The sequence below is a fragment of the Loxodonta africana genome, chromosome 3 (genome assembly GCF_030014295.1).
Source record: "Loxodonta africana isolate mLoxAfr1 chromosome 3, mLoxAfr1.hap2, whole genome shotgun sequence".
Lineage (NCBI taxonomy): Eukaryota > Metazoa > Chordata > Mammalia > Proboscidea > Elephantidae > Loxodonta > Loxodonta africana.
Genome location: NC_087344.1, coordinates 67,957,708 through 67,970,804, shown reverse-complemented (window position 1 = coordinate 67,970,804; position 13,097 = coordinate 67,957,708). Strand labels below are relative to the sequence as shown.

Sequence of the window (13,097 nt, the reverse complement as noted above, 5' to 3'; positions counted from 1 at the left end):
TGATGAAGATCAAAGACTAAGTCTGTAGTATGGATTACACCTGAACATAAAGGAAACAAAAATCCTCACAACTGGACCAACAAGCCACATCATGATAAACAGAGAAAATACTGAAGTTGTCAAGAATTTCATTTTACTTAGATCTACATCAACACCCATGGAAGCAGCAATCAAGAAATCAAACGATGCACTGCACTGAGCAAATCTGCTGCAAAAGACTTCTTTAAAGCATCAAAAAGCAAAGATGTAACCTCAAGGACTAAAGTGCACCTGACCCATGCATGTGAAAGCTGGACAATGAGTAAGGAAGACTGAAGAAGTAGTGCATTTGAATGATGGTGTTGGCAAAGAATAACAAATACACCATGGACTGTCAGAAGAACGAACACATCTGTCTTAGAAGAAGTACAGCCACAATGCTCCTTAGAAGAGAGAATGGCAAGACTTTGTCTTTAGGTACTTGGAACACGTTATCAGGAGAGACCAGTCCCTAGAGAAGGACATCCTGCTTGGTAAAGTAGAAGGTCAGTGAAAAAGAAGAAGACCCTCAATGAGATGGAATGACACGGTGGCTGCAACAATGGGCTCAAACATAGCAATGATTGTGAGGATGGCACAGGACCGGGCAGTGTTTCGTTCTGTTGTACATAGGGTTGCTATGAGTTGTTCCAACTGGATGGCACCTAACAACAACATGGCTGTGAACTTTTGGAAGCAGATCACCAGGTCTTTCTTCTGAGGCTCCTCTAGTGGGTTCGAACCGCTAACCTTCCAGTTAGTAGCCAAGCACTTTACCATTTCCACCACCCAGGGAAACAGGACCAAAGATTCACTCTCAATGAGTCAGAGTAGGAAAAAAGATCATATCGAAAAGAACAAGGTCTAGAGATTTGGGAAAGAGAGATTATACTGGTTTTGGACTAGGAGTTTAACAAACTCCAATCTGGTTGAGTGTTAATGTACCCAGCTTCAGGGATCAAACGGTGATTAGTCCAATTCTGGAAGTCCTATTCTCCTTTGCAGGTAAATGGTCTAAGGATGGCAAATGACCCAACGAGATGTAAGGGGAAGTCTATTGGGAAGCTCCTGGGAAAGATTTTTCTCTTTAATAAAAAGGGAGCAAGCGGCAGAGAAGGACCCTGTCTTAGTTATCTAGTGCTGCTGTAACAGAAGTACCACAAGTGGACAGCTTTAACAAAGAGAAATTTATTTCTTCACAGTAAAATAGGCTTAAAGTCCAAATTCAGGGCGTCAGCTCCAGAGTAAGGTTTTCTCTCTCTGTTAGCTCTGGAGGAAGGTCCTTGTCATCCATCTTCCCTTGGTGGGAGCATCTCGGTGCAGGAACCTCAGGTCCAAAGGACATGCTCTGCTCCCAGGGCTGCTTTCTTGGTAGTATGAGGTCCTCCGTCTCTCTGCTCACTTCTTTCGTTTATATCTCAAGAGACTGATTGCCTCAAGACACAATCCAATTTTGTAGGTTGAGTCCTGCCTCACTAACACAACTGCCATCCATCCTCCCTTATTAACATCATAGAGGCAGGATTTACAACATTTTGGAGAATCACACAGTACCGAGAATCATGGCCCAGCCAAACTGATACACACATTTTTGGGGGGACGTAATTCAATCTGTGACAGATCCATTTTCCCCCTGCCCACTTCCTACTTTGAATGCTACCGTGTGAGGACATGATACTTAGAACTGAGACAACCATCTTGTGACTTCAAGGCAACAAACCTGAGAATGCAATCAAACAGGCCAACCCATGATGGCTAAGCAGGAGAGAATCAGCCTGGATCCCTGATGACATGGCCAAAAAATCCTGGGATCATCTACTTCTAGACTTTTTATTAATGATATTGTTTAAGAAGGGAAGACCAATGCAGAGACACAGACCCTGGAATCAGAAGATCTGGGTTGGAGTCTAAGCTTGTCAGTTAATAGCTATGTGGCTTTGGGCACATTATTTAACCTCTCTGAGCTTATTTTCTCATCTGTAAATTAGAATTGTTATGAGGATCACCTGAAATAACAGGTAGACCCAGGACTGGCACCTTGCAATCTTCAATAAATGTTAAGTTTATTCCCCCTTCACTTGAAGTTTGGATCCATTTTCTAATATCTCAGTATCATCCATGGAGGGTAACACAGTCCCTGGGAAATGACAAAAATCTGCTGAATGAAAGAAGTCAGTCCTGAGGTGATTCCTGAAGATGAGTAAGATTTGACTGGGCAGAGTAAATAATCCTTCATCAGAATGAGGAAGAATCTGATTAGGCTGACTTGGAGGGCTCCGAGGGCTGAGTGGCAGGAAAGGAGGCAAGTTGGGGCCAGATTAAGCAAAAACCCAGTGCTGTCGAGTCGATTCCAACTCATAGTGACCCTACAGGACAGAACAGAACAGAACTGCCCCATAGAGTTTCCAAGGAGCGCCTGGTGGATTCGAACTGCCGCCCCTTTGGTTAACAGCCATAGCACTTAACCACTACACCACCAGGGTTTCCGGGGCCAGATTAGCATGGTGTAAATGTACAGCAGGTTGCTCTTGAAGGTCTTGGTGCTCACTAGTCCACAGCTTTTCTCTTCTACCTCATTCAAGTACCATCTCTTTATTTAAATGCTATCCTGTTTCCACGAGTCCTTGGAAACCTTTGCCACTTTTCATGTTTATCATTCCCAGGTGCCCCTTCACACCTGAAAAAACTCTCTGGTCCCGAGGTCTGTTTGCTCTTCTGTCCACTTTCGCTCCTTGCTTCTCCAGCTGCCTCCACTGACTTCAGAGATACGACAGAAGACTCACCTCCTTTTAGTCTCTGGAATGGTGAGCAAGTATACTGCTGTTGCTTGGTTACTGAAGCTGTCAGCACAGACTTCTAACAACAGACTCTCACGTTCCAAACTTACACAGCAACATGGACCCATAGCCCCTCTTTATTTTCTCATTTGGACTCTTGTAACAACCTCCTAACTAGCCTTCCTGCTTCTATTCTAGTCCCACTGATCAACACCCATGTCTTTCCCAGTGAGTGTTCTAAAATATATGCCTGTTCCTGCCTCTCTTTCTTCTGAAACCCTTCAATTCTTCCTTAATGCCTTCCCAAATCTGTACTGATGTGTTCCGTTTGTGCATAATATTAAAATAAAAAAAAATCTTGGGCCAACATTAAACCTGAAAATTTTTTTTACATAATAATTTTGACTTCCAGTTTCTCTTTTAAAAAACCTAGAATATCAGGCAAAAATCAGCTGGATGAGTTTAAAGGTTCACCCTTTTAAATCTAGTCTATGCTCTCTAGTAACTACGGATTGGCATCTAGTTCAGGCCTAGTCAGTATTTTTTTTAGGCACTGATTAGAGTTTTTGATCCTGGCCCACAGGGATAGATCAGAGTTCCTTTAATATAGCATATACAACCTTTGCTGACCTCTCCAGCTCTTTCTCCCCTCACTCATACCTGTGAACTTTATACTACAAGCAATACCTGAATAATGAACTGTTTATATTTCCATAACACACCATACTGTTCTTACCTCTGCCTTTTTTGCCTAAGTTCTTCCCTTGGCCTATAATGCCAGTTCCCTCCTGAATTATACGCTAAATTCTATTTAGTCTTTAAAACCCTGCTCAGATATCAGCTCTAACAAACATTCCAAGGCTCCTTTTCTCCTTCATTCTTCATTATCTCTAGATCTTGTACATTTTTTAATTGTTGTACAATATAATAAATTGTAGTACAATTTATTTGTTTATATGTGTCTCCTCCACTAGAGTGAATGCCTTCAAAACAGAGTCTCTATCATTTATAGTGCCTGCCACATAACAGTCCTCAATCTATGTTTGATAACAAGTGACTAAGTGGTTGAGAAAATTAGATAATGAATGATACATGGGGAACCAGAGGTGCAGTTAGGGAGAACTAGAGCTCACAGTAACTCACATAGATTTCCATCTTTCGGTAGAGACCATAGTTGAGCAGCAAATTGTGAGTCATGCGGATTCGGTGAGGCTTCATTGGGTGACCTTGTCCATAATAGTAATTTCCAACATCCCCTGAAGAAAAAAGAATGACAGCTTCAGTGACACAGTTAGACACACACTCCCAGGAGAACCCAAGAATTCTTGTACCAAACTCCTAAGCAAGCTCTCTTTCTGGCTCATTTCTAGTCTTTAAGATTCTCCTAAGATACAGCTATCAGTCTCTTCCCATCTGGAGCAAAACAGAATGAAGGAAACCAAAAACTCAAAGAAAAAACTAGTCCACAAGACTAAGTGCCCACACGAACCACGGCCTCTTCTAATCTGAGACCTGAAGGACTAGATGGTGCCCAGCTACCACAAGTGACTGTTCTGACCAGGAACACAATACAAGGTCCCAGATAAAATGGGAGAAAAATATAGAATAAAACTCAAATTTCTAAAAAAGACCAGGCTTACTAAACTGATAGCAAGGAGTGCCTGGTGGATTCGAACTGCCAACCTTTTGGTTAGCAACGGTAGCAGTTCACCACTACACAAACACAAATAAGCCCATGCATACCCTGCTTACTGATTAATTCACCCCTGGCTGATAAAGACGAGCAGAACCCTTAAGACTATCGGAACCCTCAAGACTATTGCCCTAAGATACCCTTTTAACTTGGAACTGAAGCCACTCCTGGAGGTCTCCTTTCAGGCAAATTAATAGATTGGCTTATAAAATAAACAATATCACCTGTAAGGAATGTGCTACCTTAAACAATCAACTACAGGAGAACAAACACTCAACATTTACCCAAAAGCAAAGATGAGAAGACAAGAAGGGGCAGGGAAGCTAGATAAATGGAAACAAAACAAACAAAATGGAAATAATGAGAATGCTGACACATTGCAAAAATTGTCACAGAATAATTTGTGCAGAAATTGCTAAATGGGAATCTAATTTGCTGTATAAACATTCACCTAAAACACACAAAAAATGTTTTAAAAAGATTCTCTTCCAACTTGAGGATAGTAACTTAAAAAAAAAAAAAAATCAGGCAACCCTGATGAGGTCAGCATTTAAAGGATGTCAAAGCCTAGCCCAGTTTCTTCCCCTGGAACTCACAAGTATTAGGATAGTATGAAGGGTTATTTCTGAGCTACTGGGTAACAGCAGCCAGTGAGGAGACTAGCTTACTGTGCCTTACTATACCTCCAAGGATATTCCCGCCCCCAGCAAAAAAATAACCATTACTACTCAGAATTATTACAAGCACAGTTCACCTCTTACATATTGTCACACTTTATGGTATCAAAGCACATTCACATCCATTTACTTACTGGATCCTCACAATAACCCTGTAAAATAGGTAAACCAAAACCCGCTGCTGTTGAGTCGATTCTGACTCATCGCGACCCTACAGGACAGAGTAGAACTGCCCCACAGTCTGCTTTATGTAAGCTGACTGCCACATCTTCCTCCTGCAGAGTGGCTGGTGGGTTCAAATCACCGGTCTTTCGGTTAGCAGCCAAACACTTAACCACTGTGCCACCAGACTCCATTGTAAAATAGGTAGGAACCATTATTCCCATTTTATAGATAAGAAAACCAAACCCACCTCTTACTTGGCAAGCCTTCTAATTGATCCCTCTGCCTTCAATTCAAACTATCTGCCACACTGTTACCAGAGTGGTCTTCCTAATCTGCAGCTCTGGTAACATCCCTCCCCTGCTCAAAATACTTAATGGATCCCCATGCCCTACTGGATAAACAGTAAACAATAACCTTAGTAGCCTGGTATTCAAGGACTTAAGAATCTATCTTTCCAACTTCATCTACTACTACTTACTACCATTCCTCTCCCACAACACACACATTCACTCCCCACTGGTCAAGACTGGAATCGGCAAACTATGGACCTGGGACCAAATCCACTGGCCACCTGTTTTTGTGAATAAAATTTTACTGGAACACAGCACGCCATTAGTTTTTATATTGTCTGTGGCTTCCACATGATATTGGCAGAACTGAGTAGTTAAATAGTTGCAACAGAGGCCCACCCCTATAGTGCACAAAGCCTTAAATATTACTATGTGGCCCTTTACAAGAGCCCTGGTGGCACAGTGGTTAAGGGCTCAGCTGCTAACCAAAAGGTCAGCAGTTCAAATCCCCCAGCTGTTCCTTGGAAGACCTATGAGGCAGTTCTATTCTGTCCTATAGGGTTGCTATGAGTTGGAATCAACTTGACCGCAGCTGGTTTTTGATTTGGGCCCTTTACAGAAAAAGTTTTCCAGCCCCTGCTCTAGACATACCAGATTACTGTCAACATCCTGAACATGGCATTCACCTTCCCACCAAAGAATACCTTGTTCAGACTGTTCCTTCAGCCTGGAATGACCTCCCTTCTCCCATGAGCACAGCTCAAGTCCCAAACTCCTTCCTGATCAGAATGGTCTTTTCCTCCACATGCAATATACATATAGCACTTAACTTTGTTTTGTGTCTGAGTTATTTGAAGGGGCAACGGTAGTTCAGCGGTTGAATTCCTGCCTTCCATGTAGGAGATCTGGGTTTGATTCTTGGCCAATGTACCTCAAGCACAGCCATGACCTGTTTGTCATTGGAGGCTTGCACGTTGCTATGAGGTTTAACAGGTTTTAGCGGAGCTTCCAGACTAAGACAGTCTAGGAAGAAAGACCTGGTGATCTACTTCTGAAAAATCAGCCAATGAAAACCGTAAGATCACATCTGTCTGATCCCATTGTTTATGGGGTCAACATGTCTCAGGGGCCAACTTGAAAGCAGCTAACAACAACAATCTTAGTTATTTACATATATAGTTCTGTACTGCATAACATCCATTCGGGCAATGTCCGACTGCATACACTTCCGTGGTCCCATGAGTTTATAATAGAGTTTAGAAATCTCAATTGGAGAACAGGGCGTAGTGGATGCAACACTTAAGGAACACTTCCAAACCGTGCAATGTCTTCATGAGCATCACAAAGTAGTGCATGTATTAGTTACCATGAACCACTGTATGTATTTAGCTCAAATTTTTAATATAATAGGCTTTATAACAGTCCATTCTTAAGAACGAGTTGTCCATGTGTCTGAAAGTTAGATGTTCATAACCTGAGGACTACCTGTATAAGTGTTCGCACAACCTTCAAATCACATAATGCCCTATTCACAGAATGTATCACGGACATTAAGCGACACATGACTGTATATCTATATCAACAAGACTGGGTACTCCTCGAAGACAAGGATGACTATACCCTGACCATCACAGAAACTCAATAAAGATGCAATAACTCAGTGAAGTGCTCATCCAAGATCATATAGCTAATGAGTAATCTGGGAATCAACTTTTCTGACTCCAAATCCAGTATGCTGAGAGCTACACCGGGGGCCTACTTCAGTTTGTACTTAATCTAGAGTGCTCTGTGGGTCTACTTGGTAGAAAGTTCCTTGAACAGTATCCCAAAATCAACAGGACTACATACCCAAAGACCTTTTCTTAGAGCCCATCAGGATGAGCTTTCAGCACCTAATAGGAAGAAGTTTCAACCTCTTAGGCATAATGGTTTGGTGGCCCCAGGAACAGGCTCTGTTCTGGGGTACAATTCATTTTGGGGAATGCCACCACAGCACTCAAGCCACACTCCAACTCTCTTTGTCATAGACATGGCCTGGGAAAATGAGACACTTGTAAACAGTTGAATGTTTAGAATCTCATCCTTTTCTCTCTCTCTCCCGCTTTTTTTTTTTTTAAATAGACTATTTTTCAGAACAGTTTTAGATTTATTTAAATTTAAAGAAAAGTTGCAAAGATATACCCTGAACACAGCTTCCTCTACTATTAACATCTACATTAGTTAATAGTTTCCCCTATTAACATCTTATATTAATATGGTATATTTCTTACAATTAATGAACCGGTAACAGTAAATTATCATTAATTAAAGCCCGTACTTTATTCAGATTTCCTTTGTTTTTACCTAATGTCCTTTCATCCTCTTCTCTTAATTCTAGTGAAGCCTCTGAAGGTAGGGACCATGCTCTCGGCCAGAGCTGCAAGCCAGTGGCTGCCATATAGTGGCAGTCAATAGGGATACTTGTCTCCAGGGTCCCTCAGAAAACCTTATTAGCCATAGGGATGGGAAGAACAGGCCTTTAAAAGCACTGGCTGAGGCATCCAGGTGCAGAACCAATTTGTGGGCAGTCAGTAGTCACACGGCCATGTGACTGGATTCCTGCTTACTCACTTCCTGGCATGGGCCTTAATCCCTACCAACTTACTTGTCTATCAAGTCTGGATGTGGCCAAGGCACAAACCTGGGGAACTAAGATACCTTATCTAGAAGGCTAAATGAGTACCTGAGGGTGGAACCCTATCCTTTTACGGTTCTGATCAGATGCTGAGAGACTTTATAGGGGAAAAACAGCAGGAAATAATCCTTTTTATTTCGATACTATATTAAACTTTTAAAGAGCTTTCCTTTAACTATTATAACAGAAACTGCTATTCTTTCAGTTTTACAAGAGAGTGACCTAAGGCTCTGATGGATTAAGTGACTTGCAAAGCTTCTGAGTGGCAGAGCCAAATCTGTGTCCCAAGCTAGTACCCTGACTGCAAAACTCACAATTTTTCAAGAAGTAACAAGTCTGATCCTTTCTCCAAAGACTGCAATCTTTCTACTTTCTCTTCTTTTGAATCAAGAGTATTGAGATCATAAAATCCTACAAACGGAAATAGCTCCAGCCTCAAGAGGGCCTCACCACTGCGCAGTGATCTAGATTTATTTCCCTAACTCCCTCTTTCACGACAGCTAATCTCTCTCTTCAAGATTCCTACTCCAGCAGCTGTCCTCCCTCACTCTCAGGAAAGAGAATATTCTCTTCATCTAAGAACGCTCTCAACATTTTCCCTACCTTCTCCTCTTTAAATTTACCTACGTTTAAACTTTTCCTTGCCCCTCACCCTCTTGTCACAAAGGAACTTCCTCTTGAAGGCTCCCGTTTCCATCTTACCTGATCTCATCAGGAACCTCCATCACCACTAGCCACCAGCCTTTCTCTCCTATATCTTAAACCTCTCCCTACCGCCTGGCTTGTTTTAGAATTTGAACACGCTCAACTCCCAGCCACTACAACTCCCCTTTATCAACAACTGTCTCTCCTTGCTCCCTTAAAAAGGATTTAAAAATCCTTAAAAAGGATTTAACTTGATGTCTCCTCTTCACACATCCATTCACTCATCAATTTACTACAATCTAGCTTCTGCCCCAGCCCCTGCCCAGAAACAGTTCTTGCCAACAACTGACTACTCCCTCTCTCCTTTCGATTCTGTAACCCAGCACTTCCTGGTTCACGTACCTCCCTGGTTACTCCCTCTGTGTCTTTATTAATTTATGCAACAAATATTTATTGAAAGCCTACTATAAGCTACATGCTGCTTGTTTGTTTTAATATATTATATGAGAGCCTTCACAACTAGGGGGTTGGGGATACAGAGGTAGGCAAGGCATAACCCCTTTCCTTAAAAGGCTTACTGTCCGTAAGAAATATGAACAAGTAAACGGGCAATTTCAGTACACCGTGACAAGGACTATGACAGAGAAGTACAGAGCATGAGGGGCATTAGACTTCCCAAATATCCCTTTTCCTCTGAATTCCACCCTGGATCCTCTTTTCACCCTATACAACTTCTTGGGTGACTTCATTCTCTCCCATGAGCAAAATTACCATCTATATATGCTGACAACTAAATAAACTATCTTATCATCCCTCTCTTCTAAACTGCAGATTAAAATGGTCAACTGCCTACTAGACATCCCTCTTTGGATGTCTCCAGGTATCTTAACAGATGTTGCTAAAAAAAAAAAGTATCAACTGACATGGCCTTCTCCAACACCCGCCATCAGGTTGCACAAGCTAGAAATTTGGGATCCTTGTTTTCTTCCTCATCCCTGTTGTTGTTGTTGTTGCTGTGAGGTGCTATCAAATCAATTTCAACTCACAGCGACCCCATGGGACAGAGCTGAACATAGGGTTTCCTTGACTGTAATCTTTACAGAAACAGTTCATGAGGTCTTTCTCCTACCAAGCCCCTACATTCATAAATTTAATTTATGCCCCAGAGCGATATTTCTAAGGCATAAATCTGATAGAATTTCAATGAATAAAACTTCAATCGCTCACAAATGCCCTCAGATTTAAGTCTAACTTCCTTGGGATAGCATGCCTGGCCCCTTGTGATCTGATCCCCATTTACTCCCCCAGCCTCCTCACTTGCAACCCTTCCCCCATTCCTGCTCCCTACCTTCTACATTCTGCCCCCAACTCTATGCCTCAGCCTTATATACATATATCTGTTATTTTCAAAGGTGCTGTCCTCTCTCTAAGGAGTCCTGGTGGCACAGTGGTGAAGTGCTCAGCTGCTAACTGAAAGGTCAGCAGTGCAAACCCACCAGCTGCTCCACGGCAGAGAGATGTGGCAGTCTGCTTCCATAAAGATTACAGCCTTGGAAACCCTGTGGGGCAGTTCTACTCTGTCCTAGAGGGTCACTATGAGTTGGAATCAACTCAATGCCAATGGTTTTTTTTTTTTTGGGGGGGGGGTCCTCTCTAGACCCTAAACTTGCTGTAATCTTTGCTTTCCCTGTGCTTGGCTAACTCCTGTTCTTCAGGTTCTGAGACAGCACCTCCTTCCCTGACTCCCCAGGCTGGGTTGGATGTCTCTTTTCTGCTCAACTCTGAGTTTTCCTTTATCCCAGCAGTAATACTGGAGAGTAATTCTCTGTCATTGTCTATCCTTCCCTCTAGATTGTGAGCTGAAGATGGGAAGTGTGACTTGATCATCCCCATGGCGCCAGGACCTAAACGCTACCTAGTAGAGAGTAAGTCATTGACACATTTTTGTTAAAAGAAAAAGTTCGTTTTAACAGGTTGCATCCTTCTCCTTCCAACCCCGGGGGCCCCAACTCCCAGCAGCAATTGCAAGCCCTGTTCAGAGACTGGGGAGAGAGGAAGCTGGTGACCACTAGTTGGCGATTCTCTCAGGACTCTCACTGAAAAGGATGAATAAGGGACAGGGAAAGACCTGTGTATTCTCAGCAGGAATATATGTCCTTTCAACCTTCTCCATCAGACTACCTCCCCCCTCAGACTCAGCCTCCCCTCTAAAAGTACCACCCAAACCCAAACTCTACATCAGACTTCTTCAGAATCCTCCCAAGACTACCTCAGTCCTCGCCCAAACAACTCCCTCTGGCCTCAGCCTCCTCCCTCTGCCTCGACCTCCTTTCCCCTCTCAGCTTCCTGCCTCAGTTTTACCCGCCTTCCTCTCAGTCTCCACCTTCAGCCTCGACCTCCTCTTCTCCTCAGCCTCATCCTCCTTCCTTTATCTGCCTCCTCCCTCAGCCTCCACCTTTTCCTGGCTCCTTCAGCCTCCTCCCTCAGTCGCGACCTCATTCGTCTCAACCTCCTCACTCAGCCTCTCCTCAACGCCTCAGCCTTCTCTCAGAGCTCCTGGACCTAAGCCTCCTTCTCCCGGGTTCGGCCCGGCCCAGGCCCCGCCCCCGCCGCGAGGACAGTGCTCACCGTCGTAGTAGTAACAGACTTTCCTCTTGGTGCCCTGAGTCTGCGCCATCTTGCTCGCCTCCCGTCCCTCCCGTCAGTCGGTCCGTCTGCCCTCCCGCCCGCGGCTCCGCGCAGCGTCCGACCCAGGGGGGAGAAGGCGGGCCTCCACCCCGCTCCGCCCGTCCCCTCCCGGGCTCACCTATAGCCGCGCAGCCCGGGCACCTCTCCAGCCAATCAGCTTGAGCAGGGACGGGCCCGGAACTCGGCAGGGGGCAAGGGCAGCCCTGAGAGGCAGCCGAGGGCCCCCTGGGCCTGTACCAAGGTCGCGACAGGGGGTGGGGGAAACTGCCCGGGGACCGTACCATTAGTCCCGGGGGAGAAAAACAGATCTGTAAACTTCGCTGTCCCATTTCGTCGTTGGAAGAGTGCTTGGAGATCAGAGGCCAATTTTGTAATTTTACAGAGAATAAAATGAGGCCTATAGAGGAAAGAAGAAGTACAGTCAGAATGCTCCTTAGAAGCGAGGATGGCTAGACTTGTCTCACGTACTTTGGACATGTTATCAGGAGGGCCCAGTCCCTGGAGAAGGACGTCGTGCTTGGTAAAGTAAAGGGTCAAGAAAAAGAGGAAGACCCTCAATGAGATGGATTGACACAGTGACTGCAACAATGGGCTCAAACAGAACGAGTGTGAAGTTAGGGAGTGTGAGGTTAGCGCAGGACCGGGCAGTGTTTCCTTCTGTCGCTATGAGCTGGAACCAACTCTATGACACCTAACAACAACATAGAGGAAAAGTGATTTGCCTAAGGTCACCTACTAAGGAAGGGGCTGCACCTGAATTAGGACGCAAGTTTAGAGGAGAGAGAAATAAAATGACAAACTGTCAAGGGCTTGCTGGAGACCAAGTACTGTGCAATAGCTTTACCACACTCTTCTCAGTTATTCCTCATAATAGTTTTGGAAGCGGGCTTTTCATCCCCATTTTACAGATAAGGATAATGAAGTTCAGACCTCTGTGAACTGCTGAGTCACATGATTAATTGTTAAATTTAATTTTCACTTTTACAGAATTTTTGACTACCCACTGTGTGCCAGAGGCTTTGTAACAAAGCGGCAGAAACCTCGCTGGTGCATCGCCCGGGAGGATTAAGGAGTATCTTCACATGGGGTCACCCTGGAGCAGAATCTACTTGAGGGCTACTAGTTTGTTTTTTTGGTTTTGTTGTTGTTGTTGTTAGGTGCCATTCAGTCAGTTCGGACTCATAGCGACCGTACAGGACAGAGTAGAACTGCCCCGTAGGGTTTCCAAGGAGCGGCTGGTGGAGTCAAACTGCTGACGTTCTGGTTAACAGCTGAGCTCTTAACCACTATGCCACCAGGGCTCCCTAATGTTTTTTTGGCTTTAGGCAGGAGTAACCTGTATTGCCCTGTTCCCTACATTAGAGTTTCTCAACCTTGGAGGTATTGGGGCCAGGTAATTCTTAGTTTTGGGGGGCTGTCCTGTGCATTGCATTGTAGGACATTTAGCAGCATCCCTGACCTCTACCCATT

General features: G+C 44.1%; 1 protein-coding gene across 2 annotated transcripts in view; it reads right to left on the bottom strand.

The window, feature by feature from the left end:
* HDAC1 (histone deacetylase 1) overlaps nucleotides 1–11,971 on the bottom strand; it is a 38,659-nt gene extending 26,688 nt beyond the window's left edge. The window contains exons 1-2 of one of the 2 annotated variants that reach the window (XM_023554487.2): nucleotides 11,746–11,971; nucleotides 3,939–4,051 (exon numbers count right to left, since the gene is read on the bottom strand). In XM_023554487.2, the coding sequence (XP_023410255.1) occupies nucleotides 3,939–4,051; nucleotides 11,746–11,956 (324 nt within the window). In that variant the 5' untranslated portion in view covers nucleotides 11,957–11,971. Of the gene's footprint in view, nucleotides 1–3,938; nucleotides 4,052–11,567; nucleotides 11,700–11,745 lie in introns of those variants that run through there. The other variant, XM_003415463.4, reaches the window with a different exon arrangement.
* Nucleotides 11,972–13,097: the final 1,126 nt, after the last annotated feature.